The sequence below is a fragment of the Hordeum vulgare genome, chromosome 5H (genome assembly GCF_904849725.1).
Source record: "Hordeum vulgare subsp. vulgare chromosome 5H, MorexV3_pseudomolecules_assembly, whole genome shotgun sequence".
Taxonomy (NCBI): Eukaryota; Viridiplantae; Streptophyta; class Magnoliopsida; order Poales; family Poaceae; genus Hordeum; species Hordeum vulgare.
Genome location: NC_058522.1, coordinates 330,251,694 through 330,272,391, shown reverse-complemented (window position 1 = coordinate 330,272,391; position 20,698 = coordinate 330,251,694). Strand labels below are relative to the sequence as shown.

Below are 20,698 nucleotides of genomic sequence, written 5' to 3'. Positions count from 1 at the left end.
ATCATAGATCTAGTTGGCCAAAAAAAACGACAACTCGAAGAGAATTACAAGGATATGAAATCATGCATAAGAGAGATCAGAAGAAACTCAAATAAGGTTCATAGATAATTTGATCATAAATCCACAATTCATCGGATCTCGGCAAACACACCGGAAAAGAAGATTACATCGGATAGATCTCCATGAAGATCATGGTGAACTTTGTATTGAAGATCCAAGCGAGAGAAGAAGCCATCTAGGTACTAGCTATGGACCCGTAGGTCTATGGTGAACTATTCACGCATCATCGGAGAGGTCATGGTATTGATGAAGAAGCCCTCCGTATCCGAATCCCCCTCCGGCAGGGCACCAGCACGTGCCCCAGATGGGATCTTACGGAGACAGAAGCTTGCGGCGGCTGAAAAGTACTTTCGATGATCTCTTGATTTTTTCTGGGATTTTAGGGAATATATAGGCGCAAAACCTAGGGCAGAGGAGGTCCAGAGGGCCCACAAGCCTGGGAGGCCCGGCCTCCCCCCTTGTGACAGCCCGATGCCGACGTTCCAGAAGATTCCCTTTCCTTTCCGTTTTCATCGTATGATTTATTTTATTTGTCGCATCATCGTCGCATCATGTGCATCATCTGCATTGCATCGGCATCTTCGTGCCGCCAGTTTTCAAAACTTGCATCCGTTAGTAGTTGTCGGTTCTCGTCGTTGTCCGTTCTGAGTCCGACCGCACACGCACGCGTCCGCGGCACCGTCGAAACCCTGGTTTTAAAGTGTGCGTAAAACTTTCTCTGATCGGGTTGAGATTTGACGTGCGGTCTTATTTTATTTTAGCTAGGCCGCCTGTCGAATTTCGTCGCGATCGGAGTCCGTCTTGTACCCGAACGGTCGTCCGTAGCGGCACCGTCTACAGTTATTCGTCGGACGTGTCCCGGTGTTTTAAATTGCGTTGCTGCGCCGCCCGTTTTCCCTCTCATTCCCGCCGAGGCCCTCTACTCAGTGCACCGACCATACGCGCAGCCCAGTCCGAAAACCTCCCGGAACCCGAACCCGGCGGTCGTGACCGTTGGATCCGGATCAACCCCGTTTTACCGCAAACAGTCACCAGTTTGTCCATTGGACTCTCTAACCTAGTTGTTTTTTTTACCGTCCGATCCGAATCGGAGGGTCCAAATAATCCCTAATCTAACCTACCTTATATATAGACCACCTAATCTAACCTAGCCCTAGCTTTCTCATCCATCAATACCCTCGCCGCCGCCGCCCACTGAAAATTTCCCCTTGGCATCCATCCCCATCCAACCACATAGCTCAGACCGCCTTCCTTGTTTTTCGCCGCCGTCTCCCTTCCTCGTTTTCCCCGCCGTCCCAATCGTGCGCGTAGCCCCTTCCCTCGGTCTGCTCCAGCAGAGCGCCAGCAGCAGCGGCATCCCGCTCGCTGCACCCCCGCGTTGACCGGCGGTCTTTCCCAGTTTAGCCGCTGCCAGCTTCCGTGGTCCCGAGCCTCGCCGGAGATGCCCATCGTCCGAGTCCGGAGCTTCCCCGCGCCTCTCTCTCGTTCTCCTCCCTGCTTTCGTTTCTCTCTCTCTCTCTGAGAGTTCCCTCTCTTTGTTTCTTTTGCAGCTATAGGAGTCATGGCGTCGTCGTTCAGGCCCGCCCCGTCGCCACCGGCTGGCAACCCGTAGGAGCTCGCCCCGTTCCGCGCGCACAAGCCCAGAGGAGAGGAGCTCCTCCACGTTGAGCCTCTGCGCGCCTCCCTTCCTTCCCTCTCCTTTCCTCCTCTGCTCTCCCTCTCTCTCTGACAATCTTTTCTGAACCAGGGACTGCTGCACCATGGATGGGGTTGGCGTTGACCCAGTCGGCTGCCTCCAAAGCACAGCTAGGTGCCGGATCTGGACGGGGGCAAGTCAGTCAGCCCGTTCCCGCGAACTTCGCTGCAGCCCCAGCTCGCCTCCAACCGTCAGCAAGCCTCGCCGTCGCGTATGTCTGCTGCATCTGAAGGTGAGATCCTGGTGCGTTCGTGGAAGACTAAGTCTCGACCTTGATATGGTTCAAATTCGCAGGACCCGTAGTTGGTCGCAAACACGACCATAGCCCAGTGCCTAGCGCCGCTCGTTTTCATCCAAGGGATCTGGGGTTCGAATCCCAGGCACCCCTAATTCTGCTTTGTTTGTTTTTTTGGTTCAGGTCGGCCCCTTATGCACCTTCATATTGGCTAAACCATATGTTATCATAGTTGCTTCGTAGCTGGACTGGTTGGTGCCTTAGTCTCCACCAGAGAGGTCCCGGGATCAAATCCCATGGAGGCCTCAATTCTTTTGCTACTGAGTTTATTTTTTTTCTCTTGACCATAGCACCACTTGGGCCGATTTCAGCCCTGGGCCACTGCACAATAGTGCAATTCGGCCCATTGTTCTTTTTTTAACGTCGTGAGATTTTTTTTCAATTTTCAGGGACTTTGCTAATTTCAGGAAAAGCTTTGTTTTTCAAACGGGCGTAGTTTCTAAACCGTGCATCGGATCAGAGTGATTCAAATTTGTAACTTGTCTAGAATTTCGCGTAGGTTAATAATTTCCAACTCTCATGCATAATTAGAAATGTTTAGTGTGCTGTTGCATCGGTTTGCATGTCAATGTGTTGAAAACGGTTTAGGTCGTAACTATTTGTCCGTAGCTCCGTTGGAGATGTGCCATATATGTAAATGGACCAGGACGACGAGTAGAATCACGTGAACCACTTTGTTTTGCCGTTTAACAAATCTAAAATGTGATTAGGACAAATCTGGACAGAATTAAGATTTAATTAGTGGGGTCATTTCGGAGATGCTATATGTCGTTTCCGGTCTCATTTAAAATGCCTAGCTAGGTAGATTAATTTGTGCTTCACTCTCGTGTCATGTTTAACAACATTTAATATAGTCGTGTACCTGAACGGGAGTGAACTAAATAATTAAATGTGGAGTTTCGTCGATATGAACTCGTTGCATATTGAACTTCACTTAATGTGTAGTGTTTGATTGTGTGAATTGTCATGCCGTGACTTGCATATACTCAGCTGCTCATGCATCATATGTGTTGTGCATCTTGTGGTGAATTCCGTGTGTTGATTTGTGTTCCGGTTTGCTTCGTCTCGATAGAGTTCCGCAACGTGCCGGATTGTGAGGACCCGTTCGACTACGTCGGTTCGTCTGCTTCACGGAGGCATTCTTCTTCCAAGCAGGATCTCAGGCAAGATGATCATTTCTCCACATACCATTACTATCATTGCCATGCTAGTTTACCGTTTCTATCGGTTATGTCTCGTTGCCTACCACATGTTAAATATCAGCCTCTCAACAATGCCATGAAACCTTCAACCTGTTCAACCTAGCAAACCACTGATTGGCTATGTTACCGCTTGCTTATCCATGTTGTTAGCGTTGCTAGTTGCAGGTGCAGATGCTCCCATGTGACAGCATGGGTTCCTTGTTATATCACCATATTAAATGCTATTTAATTTAATGCACCTATATACTTGGTAAAAGGTGGAAGGCTCGGCCTTTCTAGCCTGGTGTTTTGTTCCACCTTTGCCCCCTTAGTTTTGGCTACCGGTGTTATGTTCCATAATCGAGCGCTCCTAACACGATCGGGGTTGTTATGGGGACCCCCTTGATAATTCGTTTTAGATTAAAGCTGGTCTGGCAAGGCCCAACTTTGGTTCTACATTTGCCCAACATTATAATTTTGATAAATTGAAATGCATACGGAGTTAGCGCTACCCGAGGAGTAATTTCACATAAACAGGGGGGCCAGTGCTGATGGTGTTGGTCCCAAACGGTCTGCCTGCGAGGCCACCACGGGGAAACTCGAGGTTTGGCACTCGTAGCTAGTTCCATCCGTCGTGTCCTGAGAACGAGATACGCGGCTCCTATCGGGTACGTCGACACGTCGGGCGGCCTTGCTGGATTAGTTTTACCTTTGACGAGATATCTTGTGCATCGGGATTCCGGTGATGCTTTGGGTAAACTCAGAGTTGAGGTTTTCCACTAGGGAATCCGACGAGATCGCGAGCTTCGTGATTGAGGATTTCTATGCGGCTTGTGGTAATTTGTGATGGACTAGTTGGAGCACCCCTGCAGGGTTAAATCTTTCATAAAGCCGTGCCCGCGGTTATGTGGCAACGTGGAAACTTTGTTTAACACTGGTTCTAGATAACTTGAAGTTAACTTAACTAAAACATGCCAACTGTGTGCGTAACCGTGACTGTCTCTCTCGTGAGTTCTTTCTCCGATCGAGGACACGGTGGGGTTATGTCTGACGTAGGTAGGTGTTCAGGATCATTCATTTGATCATCTGTAGTGACGTCCGTTATGCGTAGATCACCCCCCTCTTTATTCTTGTACTCGTAAGTTTAGCCACCAAATATATGCTTAGCCACTGCTGCAACCTCACCACTTAACCATACCTCACCCATTAAGCTTTGCTAGTCTTGATACCTTTGGAAATGAGATTGCTGAGTCCCCTGTGGCTCACAGATTACTACAACACCAGCTGCAGGTACATGTAGAGGTTTCTCGACGCGAGCGCGTTAATTGTTCATTTGGAGTTGCTTCTTCTTCTTCTTCTTCATCGATCTAGGATGGGTTCCAGGGCGGCAGCCTGGGATAGCAAGGATGGACGTCATTCTTCTTTTGTCGTTTGTTTTCGTCTGTAGTCGGACCCTGCTCTTACTCTTGATGATTATGTAATGTACTGATGTGACTCTGATGTAGCTTGTGGCGAGTGTAAGCCAACTCTGTATATATATCTCTTCTTTTCAGTACATGTACTTGTAACGATATCCATTCTTGCGACACGACGAGATGCGCTTCTATCCCTGACGAGGCCTTCATGCCAAATTGAGGATAGGGTCGCATCTTGGGCGTGACAAGTTGGTATCAGAGCAAGGACCGACCTAGGAGCCCCCTTGATTGATCGAACTCGGCCGAGCCAAGTCTAGTGAAAAACTATTTGAGTCTTAGTTATATATCGGGGAGTAGGATTCTTTTTTCTCCTCTTCTATGCTCCGGTGAGGAATCTTGGCGTAATAATTTACTCTACTCCTCTTCCCACTCAATTTTTTTTGGGATCACGCGGATATTTTTGGAATCTATATGATGCTGATGTGACGGAGTTCTGTCTTGGTGCCTCCTGTCTGACTTGATTTTCTTCCGGGGAGTTGAGCTCCAGGGGATTCTTGAGCACATCATTATCATTCAGATTTCTTAGTATCTAAGAACGAAGGATGTTCGTAATTGCTTCAATACTAGTGGTGGCGAGATAACCCCGATGTCCCCAGCACTGGTGCAGATTGTTCAGGAGTACTGCCATACTTTGTATCATTGTGATCACGAGGGTCTGTAGTAGATGAAGGTCCGAGATTCTGGTTGTGTGTTGACAGATGTGATACAAGTGACGGGTTAGTATAGGAGTTGTGTGATTATTACTCCTTGTATCCGTGTACCAGATTGCATGACCAAATATTTCGGGAATTCATAGGTGGGAATTCAAGTAGTTGATTATAGGACAATCTTCCAACAAATGCATGATGTTAGGTTGTGGTTCGACATCTAGTGGATTCGTTTGTTCACGGTCGACTTACAGCGGTACACGTTGTGTCTTAAAGAGTCCTTGTAGCTTGCTACGACTCGGGGATACTTCGTATGTCGGGTGCACTGCCTTGCACTTGATGGCTACTGTAAATCGAGCCCGTGCGATCCTGTCCACGAAAATATCGAACGGAAATCTTTCTCATGAGTTTGTTCTGGCTAATTGCAAGCCGCGCCCTTTGTTTTGTTGGATCATGGTAATTCAGTTGCTTCGATGTCAAGTGGTGATTTCAGATCTTTCCTAAGAGGTGTTCTCATATTTTTATGTGAGAATGCAAATCCTGTTGCTCAATCAGTTGTCTAGAGGGGGGTGACTAGACTATTTGTCTAGATAAATATCCTAGCCTTACCAACTTTTAAGGAGGGAAAAATTTCAGCAATATTAACAACTCTAGTACTCCCTACACATACTACTCAACATATATGGCAGTAGAAAAGTAAAGACTTTGCACATGTAAAGGAGTAGATATTAGGATATCAAACGTAAAGAGTTTGACACGACGATTTTTGGCATGGTTCCGATAGGTGGTGTTATCGTACGTCCAAGTTAGTGGAGACTTCAACCCATGGAGGGTAATAGCTGCGGGAGTCCACGGAGGGCTCCACCCATGAAGGGTCCATGAAGAAGTGGCCTTGTATATTCCACCACAGCTTCCGTCAACGAAGGAATAGCATTTCTCATGGTTGATCTTTACGAAGCAGGCGGTCTCCTTGCCCTTACAAACATCTTGGTTCAACTCCACAACACGAAGTAGGAGGCTCCCAAGCGACACCTAACCAATCTAGAAGGCACCACCCTCCAAAAGATAATAGATGTGGTAGAACGATGAACTCCTTGCTCTTGTACTTCTAAAGATAGTCTCCTCAACAGAAAATCACTCTCACACAGAATAGGCATGGGTAGGAGAGATTGATTTGGTGGAAAGCAGCTTGGGGAGGTTAGAGATCAAGTTTCAAATGATTGGAATGGAATATCTTGGTCTCAACACATGAGTAGGTGGCTCTCTCTCAGAAAATGGATTTGGCAATGAAGTGTATGTTCTAAGTGCTTCTCCCATGAATGAGAGGTGGGTGAAGGGGTATATATAGGCAGCACACAGAATCCAACCGTTACACCAAAAGTGGCAAACTCGAGTGACACCAAAGTCATAAACTCGATGGTACCGACTTTTACTAAAGGCATCAACTTTTGAATCTCACTGAGACCGATATACACAACTCGGTGACACCGAAAAGTGACTAACGGTCAGATGAGCAAACTCGGTGACACCGATACTCAAACTCGGAAACTCCGATTTTGTGTACCAAGGCAAACGAAATTTGGTCAGCCAAACTCGATAGCACCGATATGGTTTCGGTTGCACCGGTTTGTTGGGAATGGCTAGGATTCTGTGTGAGATCAAACTAGGTGTGGCTGAAATGGAAAACTTGGTGGCACCGATTTTGAGTATGTAGTTTTGGACAAAATGGTTATGCGGAAAAAAGGACTGAGCATTTTTGGTGGCTAACTTAGAGCACCTGAGCAACCAGTTCACTTTAATACCTCACCCCCTTTTAATAGTATTGGCTTTCCTATGGACTCGAGAGTAATTTCTCACAAATATAAAATGAAGAGTCTTCTAGCTTAAGGCTTGAGCCAACCCTATTCCTTTCTTACATCAAGGGGCATATCCACATAATCCTTAGCCAAAGCTCTCTATGGACTACTCCTGAAATATCTAGGTGAAAGTTTTAGTCCAAGAGACAATGTATGTTGTCATGAATTATCAAAATCAATAAGGGAGCATATGTGCTTTCACTTTTCAGCACCTCATGCCGACCCGTTTCGAATAAGCCGCTATATATCTTGCTACTATGTAATGAACCTGCTTCAAGCATCAGTAAAGCTTGTTTCCATCAGACTCCATGTGTGCGTGCAGGTTGCTATGCCTCAAGGGCGGTGCACGCTCACGAATTCCCTCGTGTCTATAATGCAAGCACGGGCTCAACACGGTGCATGTATTGAGGTCAATCCCTAGACCACTGCAAAAAAAAACACAAGTGAGTGAGAACTGGCTAGCGGGCCTGCTCCCGTCTATGTCACCTCACGAAGTCTTTGATGCTCTTACCTCCTCACACGACACCCACACGCGACCCAGCGAGCGCGCCCTACGACATCACATAGCAGTTCTTTTTCCCTGATGTGGTATTTTGGAGGCCTTGCAAGCGGTGTGTTGAAGAAGGGAGGCTTCACGAGGAACTGCACACCCTAAAGAAGCTAAGAGGGTGTTTGGATCACTAGAGACTAGAGACTAGAGACTAGTAGTAGTCACCTTTAGTCAGTAAACCTCCAAACACCCCTGACTAATGGGTGACTAAAACTAGTTTAGTCCCTAGTCACCCCATCCCCAACTAAAAGTGACTAAAGTCTCTTCTCCAATTAATGGCTCATCCTTCCATGCTGGCACGCCAGTGGAAGGGAGATAAATGAGAATAATTTAATACAGAGACATTTAATGCTGACTAGTAGTAGTCACCTTCCAAATAGGGCCTGACTAAAAACTTCTAGTCTGACTACTACTAGTCACATGACTACTACCTCCGTCCCGGTGTATAAGTCATTTGCGTAGTTCTAGGTCATCGATTTGAGTAATTAAATATGTGTTATATGTCATAAAAAGTATATCATTAGATTTCTACATAGATGTAGTTTCTAAATTTATATTTTTTGTTACATATGATACATATTTAGATAGTTAAATTGTCGACCTAGAACTACGTGAATGACTTATACACCGGGACGGAGGGAGTAGATAGTATCCAAACACCCTCTAAGTATAAGCATTCCCCCTAGGTTTTCCTCCTCTCGCTCCCTCCCGAGGCATCCAAATTTCCTTGACACGAGCCGCTTGTGTGTCATGGGGGTGAGCCTGGGAATCGCTCCCCATGGTATCCTACCGTCCCTACGAGCCCTACACCCTCTGGACTTGCCGAGCCCTTGCTTCAGCCGTACCAGCAACAGTGTAGCCTGCCTCGGGGGTTGGGTCCCAATGATACAGGGCACAAAGTTCATGTGGAAATAAAAAGAAAAGCATGGGCCCTGGAGTTCCGCAGGCACTGGCTCCACCAAAAGGGAGAGGTCAAAGGCACGGTCGTGGCAGCGAAGGTTGGAGAATAGTCGCGTCACCACGTAGTCCAAAAGGTTACGGGCGGCCCCATTGATCGCCTTGTCCACCTTGGAGACTCCCGCCTCCCGCTCATCCACCACTTTCGTGAAGAAGTCGAGGTAGCCACCATCGGCGTGCGCATGGGGTACCGCTGGAACAGCTTGGCACGCTACGCCTGCATCGTCCACAACAACGCCTTGTCATCCTACAGCCTCTGCACGTTGTCGGCATCCTCACCAACCTACGCCTGAAGCGAAGCTGGCTCTACCTCGGTGTCCCCTTTGCACTCGAGGGTGGCCTAGAGGTCTACCTCAGCGCCTTGGAGCTAGGCCTTGAGCTCTTCGACCTCCTTGTGGAGCTCGTTGCGCTTGAGCTGGAAGCGGGTCTCCTGCAGTGCTAGCCTGGCGCGGTACTCCTCCAAAGCGGCCTCCCACTCCTTGGCGACCCTCGCGTCAGCCTCAGCATTGTCCACAGCACGAGCGGCCTCAAGGGAAGCCCTGTCGGCGAGAACCTGACCTTCCATGTTCACGAGGCGCTTGCGCTCCGCCTCCTCGTCAAAGGCGGTCCAGGTGGCCTCTCGCTCTAGAAGGGCCACATTGGCGTCCCATCTGTCGAGGGCCTCCTCCTTCTGGGCCAGTTCCCCCTCGCACGCGATGCATTACTGCCCGCGCATGGCGACAACGTCCTTGCGCGCCCGAGATCCTACTCGTGGAGAGCAGTCCGCTCTTTTGCTCTGCAGGCGCGGGATTCGGCCTCTTGGCGTTGTTCACCCTCCACTCGAAGGTCAGCTTCGAGCGCATTGAGAGCGGCACAGGCACTCCCTAAAGCCCTACGCATGACCAAGGGGCCGTCCCGTATGGCGGTCGCGTGTGATGCCCCGTGAGGCTTAATTCCTTCATTGGGTCCTTGTCCTTGGCCATGGCGGCGTCGCCTGCCGTGGGCTAGGGACTTGTTGTAGGCCTCCAAGGGACGTCCTCAATGCCAGTCTTCCCCGAGGACAGGTCAAAGCGTGGAGCGGAGGCCTCCCCGACGAGTTGCCCCGGTGGATGTGGCGGCCCTCTGCCTCTTCTGCTCGGGCGCCCTGAGGTGTCGGTGTTTCAATCCATCATCCTTGTCAACAACAAGTGGCAATGTGCGAAGGAGGTTGGCGAACTTACTCATCGGCAGCGGCCCAGAGTCTCTGCGTTAGGAGGGACCATGGGCGCTGGTTACCCCCACTTTCGGGGGAGGAGCGCAGCGCCGCGGGTTCCGTCTACCCCCGGTGGAGGCGACACTCCTCTTCAGCGCCATGACAATGGGAAGCCACAGCGGAGCCGGTTAAGAAAGCGGCAAGAAGGCGGCGAGTGGCGTGTTTGTATATGCACAAGGGAGGCGTACGGGGGAAGGTAAGCAATGATGGTTTCACCCGACACGAGCAACAGTTTTCTAGGCGGGCACATGGTTCTCGAGGCATCGTGGGGGAGTGGGAATATTCTATCCCATCGTGAGTAACACATGTCATCTCCTAGCCCAGCAGTTCACCAGGACCAGCGGTGTTTTGCCCCGCACCATCACATGCTTTAGTCGCGCAACATGCGCATCGCGGGCCCGGGGTATAAGAGCAATTATAATAGACCTGAGTTAGCTGGCTGTAAGAAATAAAATAGTATATTTTTGCTTAGTTGGAGGAGAGAGAAGAGGAGAGAGAAGGTAAGCGGGCTCTTAGCTAAGAGTCAGCTCTAGCACGTGCTCCTAGGCACTTTGTGAGAATGAAACGTGGGTCATATAATAAATAAGTAGTACACTCTTCTAACCAATTATTGTACATGTTAGGGCTATAGGTGACATGGCATGAGCTTACAGCCGGCAACCGACTCTACTATTGTACTTGCTCTAAGCAGCCAAGTGATACCCGGGGTGCCATGGCTCGTCTGCTGCTGGTCCAAAGGACGATAAGAGGGTTGTCCAAAGTGAGACGCTCGCGTCCCAGCCGTCCCGAACGGAACAGCCTCGCGAGGGGTGTGTCTCACTAGGCCCCCGTGGTGCCAGTTCAGGTTGTCTTGAGGCCTTCAAGCGCCAAGGCACCCCTGCAAGCCCTCCCGCAAGGCGGTCTCGCGAGGCCTGGCATGCGTGATAACCCATAAATATAAGAGATTGTTTGTAGCCTTTTAAAAAAAATAAGAATGTCCAACCCAACAAGGAGCAAAAGGTAGAACTAATATTCTCTCAAATTCTATCGACCACCGATACAACTCTACACACTCTAGCGCTTACTTTACCTAGAACAAGTATGAAACTACTTTGCGGGAAAGAAACTAGAAGTACTTAGTAGGCGTAAAATATAGTTTTGCAAGGTTATAAATAACGTGGAAATAAAATTTTGGTGTTGTTTTAATAAATATTAATTTACTTAGCTGATTAGTAGAAAGCTTTTTGTGTAATGCAAGAGAAAGATTGTCCATAGGCAATTGAATATAACATTGGACCTTTAGAAAGCATCCGCAACTACTAAAAATCATTAAGGAAAACCGAACCACAACATTAAACATCAAGTCCTCTTTACTCCCATACGCACACAACTCCCCTACTCGGGTGTAAGCTTGTGCCACTCTAGCCACCCACTACAAGCGAATCATGAACATATTGCAAACCCTCCAACGTGAATCCTCGATGCGTGCGCCTCACGGAAGATACCTCAGGACTGCACCATATTAACACATAACTCATCAAAAACATCATATCACAATTAACCTGTAGGACAAAAGAAATCTACTCACGCATCATAGGATAGCCACACATCATTTCGTAATTATATATAGCATTAAGCACCATGCTCAAGTAGATATTACAGCGGGGAAGAGAGGTTTTACACCGCTGCGTAGAGGAGGAGAGAGTTCGTGGTGACGACGACGAAGTTGTTGGTGTAGATCGCCGTCACGATGGTTGCCCGGCGGTGCTCCGGTGCCACCGGGAGAGAGGGGGAGAGATCCCTCCTCGTCCTTATTCTTCCTTGGCCTCCTCCCTAGGTGGGAGGAGGGTTTATCCTCTGGTCCATGGCTGCCATGGCACCCGGAGGGCAGCAGCCCCTCGGGATTGGATCTCTCTCTGTTTCTCTCCCGTTTTAGTGACCTGTTTTCTCGCCCTTCATCATTTCTTAAATATTCGGAGATCCGTAACTTCGATCGGGCTGGAATTTTCACGGGATTTCTATCAGAAAATTATCTTTCTTGCAGACACAAGAGAGCTCCAACCGACTTAAGGGGTGGGCACAAGCAATTAGGGCACGACCTCCCTCGATCGTGCCCTATTGGCTTGTGCCTCCCTCATGCACCGTGTTGCGTTGATTCGGACTCCCAAAATTCCTATATATTCCAAAAAAATGTGTAAATTTTTATCGTGTTTGGGGTCCGCTTGATATGGATTTTCTATGAACCGAAAAATACACAAAAACAGGAACTGACACTGGGCACTGGGTCAATAGGCTAGTACCCAAAAATAATATAAATTATTAAATAATTACTCAAAAAGTATCCTAGAATGAAAATATAATAGCATGGAACAATAAAAAATTATAGATACGTTGGAGACGTATCAAGCATCCCCAAACTTAATTCCTGCTCCTCCTTGAGTAGGTAAATAAAACAGAATTTTTGATCTCACATGCTACCCAATATGTAACCTTTTGCATGTATGCTCAGTGATAAGCGATGAATTAACAAACATTGACATAGTAATACTTATAAGCACAATCAACAAAATCATCATTCTTTCAAAGTATACGATCCTTAAAGAATGTTTACCCCGATTCATTTTATTATATTAGCAAGGCATGGATCCATCTTCACCACATTAATATAAATGTCAAGCATCACGGTGCCCAAGTCACGCAATTGAATTGTACTTTTTCAATATGCATCAACTTTTTATTCTTCACACAATACATGTGCGTGAACTATGGACATGGCATATAGGTGGAATAGAATGTGGTGGTAGGTTTCAAAAGGGTAAAAGTGGAGAAAAAAGTTTCACATCAACTCGGCGTATCAACGGGCTATGGAGACGCCCATCAATAGATATATTTGCAAGGAGTAGGGATTGCCATGCAACGGATTCACTAGAGCTATAAGTGGATGAAAGCTCGACTAAACTTAAGTGAGTGTGCATCCAACTTGCTTGCTCATGAAGACCTCGGGCATTTGAGAACGCGCATCATCGGAATATACAAGCCAAGTTCTATGATGAAAAATTCCCACTAGCATATGGAAGTGACAAAACAAGAGACTCTCTATATGAAGAACATAGTGCGACTTTAAGGCACAAGTGTGGTAAAGAATAGAGAGCAAAGTCCCTTCTCTCTTTTTCACTCCTCTATTTATTATTTTTATGTATATATATATTTCATGGTGGGCTTTTTTTAATTTTTTTCGCATGCCCCATTTCTTTATATTTTTTTACGGTGGGCTCATTTGGCCTCCCCCATTATTATTTCCTCACTCGTACAATGCTCTAATAATGATGATCATCACACTTTTATTAACTTACAACTCGATATGAAAAACTGATAGGAAGATATAATGAGGCTCATGTGAAGTGAAAATTGAATTTGCATGGCAATATATCTCGTAGTGGCTATGGAAATGCCAAGATAGGTAGGTATGGTGGCTGTTTTGAGGAAGATATAATGGGGCTTATGTGCAACAGAGTGTATCATGTCATGGGGTTTGGACGCACCGACGGAAGTTGCACCAATCCTCGAGGTGAGAATGGGCAATGCACGGTACCGAAGAGGCTAGGAAATATGAGGAGGTGAGATAGCATATGTCCATGGTGTCACATTAGTCATAAAGAACTCATATACTTATTGCACAGTTTTACTAGTTTTATCACAAATCAAAGAACTACTCGCATGCCTCGAGGGAGAGGGTTGCGAGGAATTAACCATCACGTGACTCTGACTCGAAATAACACTAGGATTTCAACGAGGAATAGAAATTCTCACACATCTTCACCATGCCTTTTTAAATTTTGGACAAACAAGAAGTTAACACCTCTTAATACCGACACTTCTACGAATCAACAATGATGCACTCACACCCTTTCACATTGTCACATCAATGTCATTAACCCATAATTTCACTTTAATGTTCTAGATGAAGGTTTTTATTATGACTCCTTGAATACCTATTATTTTTTGACTAGTCCTATAACGCATGCAATTTACCGACACTTTTATTAACTCTCAAACAAATATAAGTGAAGGAAGAGATTTTAGTTATGTCTAAAAAATAACTGAACATGCTCTAATAAATATAAGTGAAGAGAAAGAGAATTCTACAAATAATGGTTTTCTATATGTAGAGAAACAGGCATCCAACTTCAAATGATATAAGTGAAGCACATGAAGCATTCTATAAAGCCATACTCAAAAGATATAAATGAAGTGCAAAGAGCACTTTATAAATCAACCATGTGCTTTCCCATACCAACATGGTGCATTACTGAAAGGAAAATAAAAGGCACACGATGCTCCAAGAATTTATGCATATCATGTGAACAAAACAAAAACAGAGACATACCGATAATTGTTGAAGAAGAAAGATGGGATGCCTTCCGGGGCATCCCCAAGCTTAGACGCTTGAGTATCCTTGAATATTTACTTGGGGTGCTTTGGTCATCCCCAAGCTTGAGCTCTTGCCTCTTCTTATTCTTCTCATATTGATACCTTCTCAATCTTCGAACACTTCATCCACACAAACTTGACAGAACTTTTATTAGAAACGTTAGTACATAATCATCAAATCTCATCATGTCTTGCCATAACATTATTGCCTAATTATAATATAATATTACCCACTGTATTTTATCGTAATTCTATGGCCCCCAAGTCAATGGGGCTCAACAAGAATTCAAAACATAAGCAAGCAAAGCAACTATAACAGCAATCTATGAAAAACAGAACAGTTTGTAAAGATGCAGATGAAACGTATACTTCTGTAACTTAGACAATTCTGAAAATTTAGTACAAGGTAATTAATTTATTTAGCAGTAATGTGTAAAAATTTGAAATTTTTTTGACGTTCCAGTAAAATATGAAAAATCAAACACTACAACCAAAGTTTATGTTTTTACACAACACATATAAAACAAGCAATTCAAACATCCTAAAGGTAATTCTTGGACCTTTTTATTAAAAAATATTTTGAATAACATCTAATAGAGAACAGAAAAATGAAATGATGCTCCAAGAAAAGCACATATTACGTGATGAATAAAAATATAGCTCCAAGTAAGATATATCAATAGTGTTGAAGACGAAATAGGGGATGCCTTCCGGGGCATCCCCAAGCTTAGATGCTTGAGCATTCCTTGGATATTACCTTGGGGTGCCTTGGGAATCACCATGATTAGGTTCTTGCTTCTCCTTATTCTCCGCATATCTATATCTCACACAAAACTTGAAAACTTCAATCACACAAAAATTAATAGAAACCTCGTGAGATCCGTTAGTATAAAAGGCAAATCATAAACTTTGGTCACTGTTATAAATTAATTCATATTGAATTACTGGATAAGTTATTGTATTGTAACTTCTCAATGGCTTATTGATGACGAGTTGATGGATATACTTCTTGCCCCTCGTTGGTTACCCCAAGTGAAAGGTGGAGATGTAGTCATCAGCACATTTCCCTTACACGGGGACTCTAAGGTTTATCGAACCAGGAGGACTCCAAGGATCAACAAGTAGGTGTCCGCTGCTCTGGCGCTAGCAGAAGACGTGGACCTCCACACACAACAAATGACCTTGCTCCCAACGAGTACAAAGAAGTTGTCAATCTCTCCGGCCTTGTAGTTTGCAAAGGATCAAAACACAAGCGGGAATAGTGATAGTGATTGCAACGGAAAAGTAAATAAAAACAGTAAATGATGGAGGTGTAAACAATGGTGGTAATATGGACCAGAGTCTCGTGATGTTCACTAGTGATGTCTCTCTTCCAAAAGACGATAAACAACTATGTTGGGTAAACAAATTATAGCTGGGCAATTGACAGAATTATAAACGCACCGCAATGCTAATCATGCTACTAGAAAGTAAGAGGCTCAAAAGTAATGGGTAGTACGCCAAGGCAAGTAGACCGTTTATCCATCAACATCTACTCTCTAATCATCCACCTTGAGATATCTATCTAGAACATCTCGCTGGTATTAAGTTGCGAGCCCCACCCAAAGTGTAAACTCAAAGCAACGGACAACTGCATTAACGAACTTTGCGCAAGGTAAACAATACTTGCAACCGTGGTCACAAGCACCGTTGCTTTCTCCCTGGTGGCAACAACACATCCCCTAGTATGATGTTTCTGCCACTCAAGCTATACATCAGGGGGCATGAACCCACATTCATGCATAACGCTCCCTCTTGGAGTTACAATCTACTACTCAGCCAAAGCAATAAAAAGCAACGGAGAACATGCATGAATCACTAAAGAACATAATATAAAAGAATAACCAAATATATAACTCATCATAATCTGAACATAATCTCATAATCCATCGGATCCCAGCAAACCAAGCATATCAATAGCATGAAAATTACATAGATGCATTGATCATGTAGGCCAACTCACAAGGGCTAAACATTGAAGCACAAGATTGGAGAGAAGACATCACATAGCTACTGGTCATGGACTCATGGTCCAAGGAGGACTACTCACGGCACGTCCGGGAAGCGTCCATGTTGGTGGAGAAGCTCCTGGAGGTCAATCCTCCCTCCGACAGGGTGCCGGGAAGAGGTCTTCTTGTGCTCCCGAACTCGGGAGCGCTGCGGCGGAGGAACGATAGAGGAATTCACGATTCTAGATATCCTGGAGGGATTTGCTATCGGAGAGGTCAATATAGGCCGAAGGAGGGCACCAGAGGAGGTGACCCCACCCAGGCGACCTGCTGGCGCGGTCAGGAGGGGGGCCGCGCAGGGAGGCCGCCTGGGCAAGCCCTGGCTCCCGTTTGGCCCACCTTTGGTGCTCGTGAAGCTTCCGTCACGTTGATTTATATATATTTTTCTTGGGATTTTTGGGACTCCATAAATTGGGGTAAAATTCCCTGCAAAAAAGACATCAGTGGACAGAAACTGGCACTGGGTGCACTGAGTTAGTAGGTTTGTCCAAATATGTGTAAAGAGGTATGAAAGTGTAGAAAAACATATAACAATGTCACCCAAAAGATCATGGAACAAACATAAATTATAGATAAGTTTGGGATGTATCAACATCCCCAAGCTTAATTCCTGCTCGTCGTCGAGTAGGTAAATGATAACACAAATAATTTCTGAGGTGACATGCTAACACACATATACGAACTTCAAAGTAAAGCAAGTAAGATATGAAATTCAAGTCAAGACAATAACAAACAAGAGTCTGTATTTAGTATTGAAAATAGCAAAGTAAGAACATAAAGGTGCAAGAGCTCTCGTTGTCCGTGACTCGAATGTCTCCAAATGGTGTTTGGGTGCAAGAAGTTGGAGATGGGTTTAGAGCATAAAAAATATTTTGTAGTTTTAATTGAGAACTGAATCTACTAAAACTTCACACTTAGTCTACTTCGAAATCTTATTTTGACTCATCTCCAGACTACTAGTCAGGCACAAGTAAAAATGATCCTCTCCCTTTCGACTTTGAGCACTCATGCAATGGATGAGCGCAAGCAAGATATGTTGGCACTTAGGATGGCAAAGAGAATAATGATGGGGAAGGAAGACAAAAAGGTGTGAAAGGCTCACATCAATGAGGACAACCATAGGAGAGAGAAAGCTAAATGATAGATATGATGTGAGGAGTAGGGATTGCCATGCAACGGATGCACATATGAGCTAAGGTAAGCTCTCCAATGGAACTACTAGGGGTGCATCCAACTTGCTTGCTCATGAAGACCTAAAGCTCATTTGAGGAGGCTCATCATTGGAATATACAAGCCAAGTTCTATAGTGTAAGGGTCCCCACATAGTTATGCATGAATGATAATCTCTATGGAGTACAAATATAACAATGGAGTACGAGTGTGGATCTTTCAAAAGGAATAGTAGTGTTGCCCCCTTCTCTATTTTTATTTTTTTTATTTTTATTTCTTTCTTTTTTTGTGGCCTCTTTGGCACTTTCTATTTATCTCTCATTTGTCCTTTGTGGGATCTCTTCATGTGTACTCTTTGGGATCTTTTAATTTGTCCTCTTTGGGATGTTTTCCTCACTTAAGGGCAACACTCTATGTTTTACAAGATTAAAAAGAAGACCTTCACACTTTATAAGAAGTACACAACATAAAGACAAATTAAAACTATCATGATGTATGCAAATGTATGCCTGTGCTAGTGTAGCAGGATATGCAATGAAACTAGCGCTTCACGTAGCAATAATAAGGGCAAGGCCCAACTAGCATGCGGCTCCTTGATCAAGCAAAAGCATGTATGACATGAAGATCAAGTCATGAGACGGTGGACGTTGCATGGCAATGTATCTTGGAAAGGCTACGGAAATGCCTTAATAAGTAGGTATGGTTGCTGTTTTGAGGAAGGATATAATGAGGCTTATGATGACAGAGTGTATCATGCCAATGGTTTGGATGCACCGGCGAAGTTTGCACCAACACTCAATATGACAAAGGGCAATGCACGGTACCGAAGAGGCTAGCAAAATATGGGTGGTGGAAGTGCCAACAATCGAATACTCACATTAGTCCGAAGAACTCATGCACTTATTATCGGTAACTTTCTATCTAGTCAGGAGATTCACAAAGAGACAAGTACCCTGAGGAGGAGCGTTTGGGGGTTTGGTTATCCTTGCACGCCCCTGACCCATGATAACGTGAGGCTACTCTATATATTCCAACCCCTCTAGAGGTTAGCGATTCATCTAGTAGCTAGAGTTCTCAACTATTTTTTTTGTTTTTGAAAAACACATGGATTTCCCAAAATACGACACCTATCACTAATAGGCTCAATCTCTTGACACCAATAGTCCAAACATTACTCAAATCAGTACCTCAAAACTATCGCAAGTTACTACTATACTTAAGTAGCAACCTCAATTACCTACTCATGCACAACTCAGTGCCACAAGCCAACTCTCTAATGAAGATAAGCAAGATAACTCAAGAGAGTTACAAAATCAACCTAAATAAAATCTCTTAACAATAATAAGCAAGAAAACTAAGAGCTAAGCATGACAACATCTATGAAAAGATAAAGAACACACAAAAAAGATAAGCATGAAAACCTATGTTGTGTTCTAGAGTGGAGTGGAGCGTGTTTCTCTCCCAAGCAAAGAAGGCTAGGTTCCATCTAGTTATGAACATCAAGCAAAACTAAAACAAACTAAAAAGTAAAGAGCGGGACGCTCCAAGCATAGCACGTAACATATGAAGTGATAAAACTATAGCTGGAGAAGGACGAACTGATGATTGTTGATGGAGAAGGGATGCACCGGGGCATCCCCAAGCTTAGATGCTTGAGTCTCCTTGAATATTTCTTGGGGGTGCATGGGGTAAACAATACTTGAAACTGTGGTCACAAGCACCGTTCTTTTCTCCCTGGTGGCAACAGCACATCCCCTAGTCTCATGTTTCTGTCACTCAAGCTAGACATGAGGGTGCATGAACCCACAATCATGCATAACGCTCCCTCCTGGAGTTACAATCTACTACTCGGCCAAAGCAATAAAAAGCAACGGAGAACATGCATGAATCACTAAAGAACATAATATAAAAGAATAACCAAATATATAACTCATCACAATCTAAACATATTCTCATAATCCATCGGATCCCAGCAAACCAAGCATAGCAATAGCAGGGAAGTTACATAGATGCCTTGATCATGTAGGGAAGCTCACAAGGGCTAAACATTGAAGCACAAGATTGGAGAGAAGACATCACATAGCTATTGGTCACAGACTCATGGCCCAAGGAGGACTACTCACGGCACGTCCCGGAAGCGTCCATGGTGGTGGAGAAGCTCCCGGAGGTCAATCCCCCCTCCGGCAGGGTGCCGGGAAGAGGTCTTCTTGTGCTCCCGATCTCGGGAGCGCTGCAGCGGCGGAACGATGGAGAAATTCGCGATTCTAGATCTCCTGGAAGGGTTTCCTATGGGAGAGGTAAATATAGGCCGAAGGAGGGCACCATAGGGCACCACAGGGAGGCCGCCTGAGCAGGCCCTGGCACCCCTCTGGCCCACCTTTGGTGCTCGGTGAAGCTTCCGTCACGCTAATTTTTATATAATTTTCTCAGGATTTTTGGGACTCTGTAAATTGGGGTAAAAGTCCGTGAAATAAAGACATCAGCAGATAGAAACTGGCACTCGGTGCACTGAGTTAGTAGGTTAGTCCAAATATGTGTAAAAAGGTATGAAAGTGTAGCAAAACATATAACAATGTCACCCAAAAGATCATGGAGCAAACAGAAATTATTGATACGTTTGGGACGTATCACTTATACCCTCTGATACAATCCATAGCATCATCAAAACAAGCAAACTATGGAAGCAAAAATAGAATCCGTCTAAAACGGAACAATCTATAATGATCAGTAGAAATACCAAAATTATGTAATTGAACAAATTCTTAAAAATTAGGAATACCTGGGGAATTTGTATATAATTTCTTGTAAAAAATTCATATCAAAGAAACATTCTAGTAAAATCACAAAAATTATGCACTAGACGTCAAAGTTTTTGTTTTTGCACAAATCTACTATCATCCAAATCATCCAAAAGGATTTATTTAGCACATTATTTCTATAATTCAAAGGATTTATTAAAGAAGATAATTATTTTTGTTGAAATGTTTCTATAATCAAGATTCATAAAGTTTCCAGCCTGAACAAAGTTCAAGGCTAGCCCCCACTTCAATGGTGCTCGTCCTTCTCACTTTCACTTTTCTTTTTGCAAACGTTTTAGGTTACCCACTTTATTTTTTTTTGTT

The 20,698-nt window shown here is 44.8% G+C and overlaps 1 protein-coding gene across 1 annotated transcript; it reads left to right on the top strand.

The window, feature by feature from the left end:
• Positions 1-1,621: 1,621 nt before the first annotated feature.
• On the top strand, positions 1,622-4,557 carry LOC123396672. Its single transcript, XM_045091542.1, has 4 exons — positions 1,622-1,668; positions 1,808-1,988; positions 3,124-3,214; positions 4,517-4,557. The coding sequence occupies exons 1-4, from the start codon at positions 1,622-1,624 to the stop codon at positions 4,555-4,557; spliced, it is 360 nt and encodes a 119-aa protein (XP_044947477.1).
• The last annotated feature ends 16,141 nt before the right edge of the window (positions 4,558-20,698 follow it).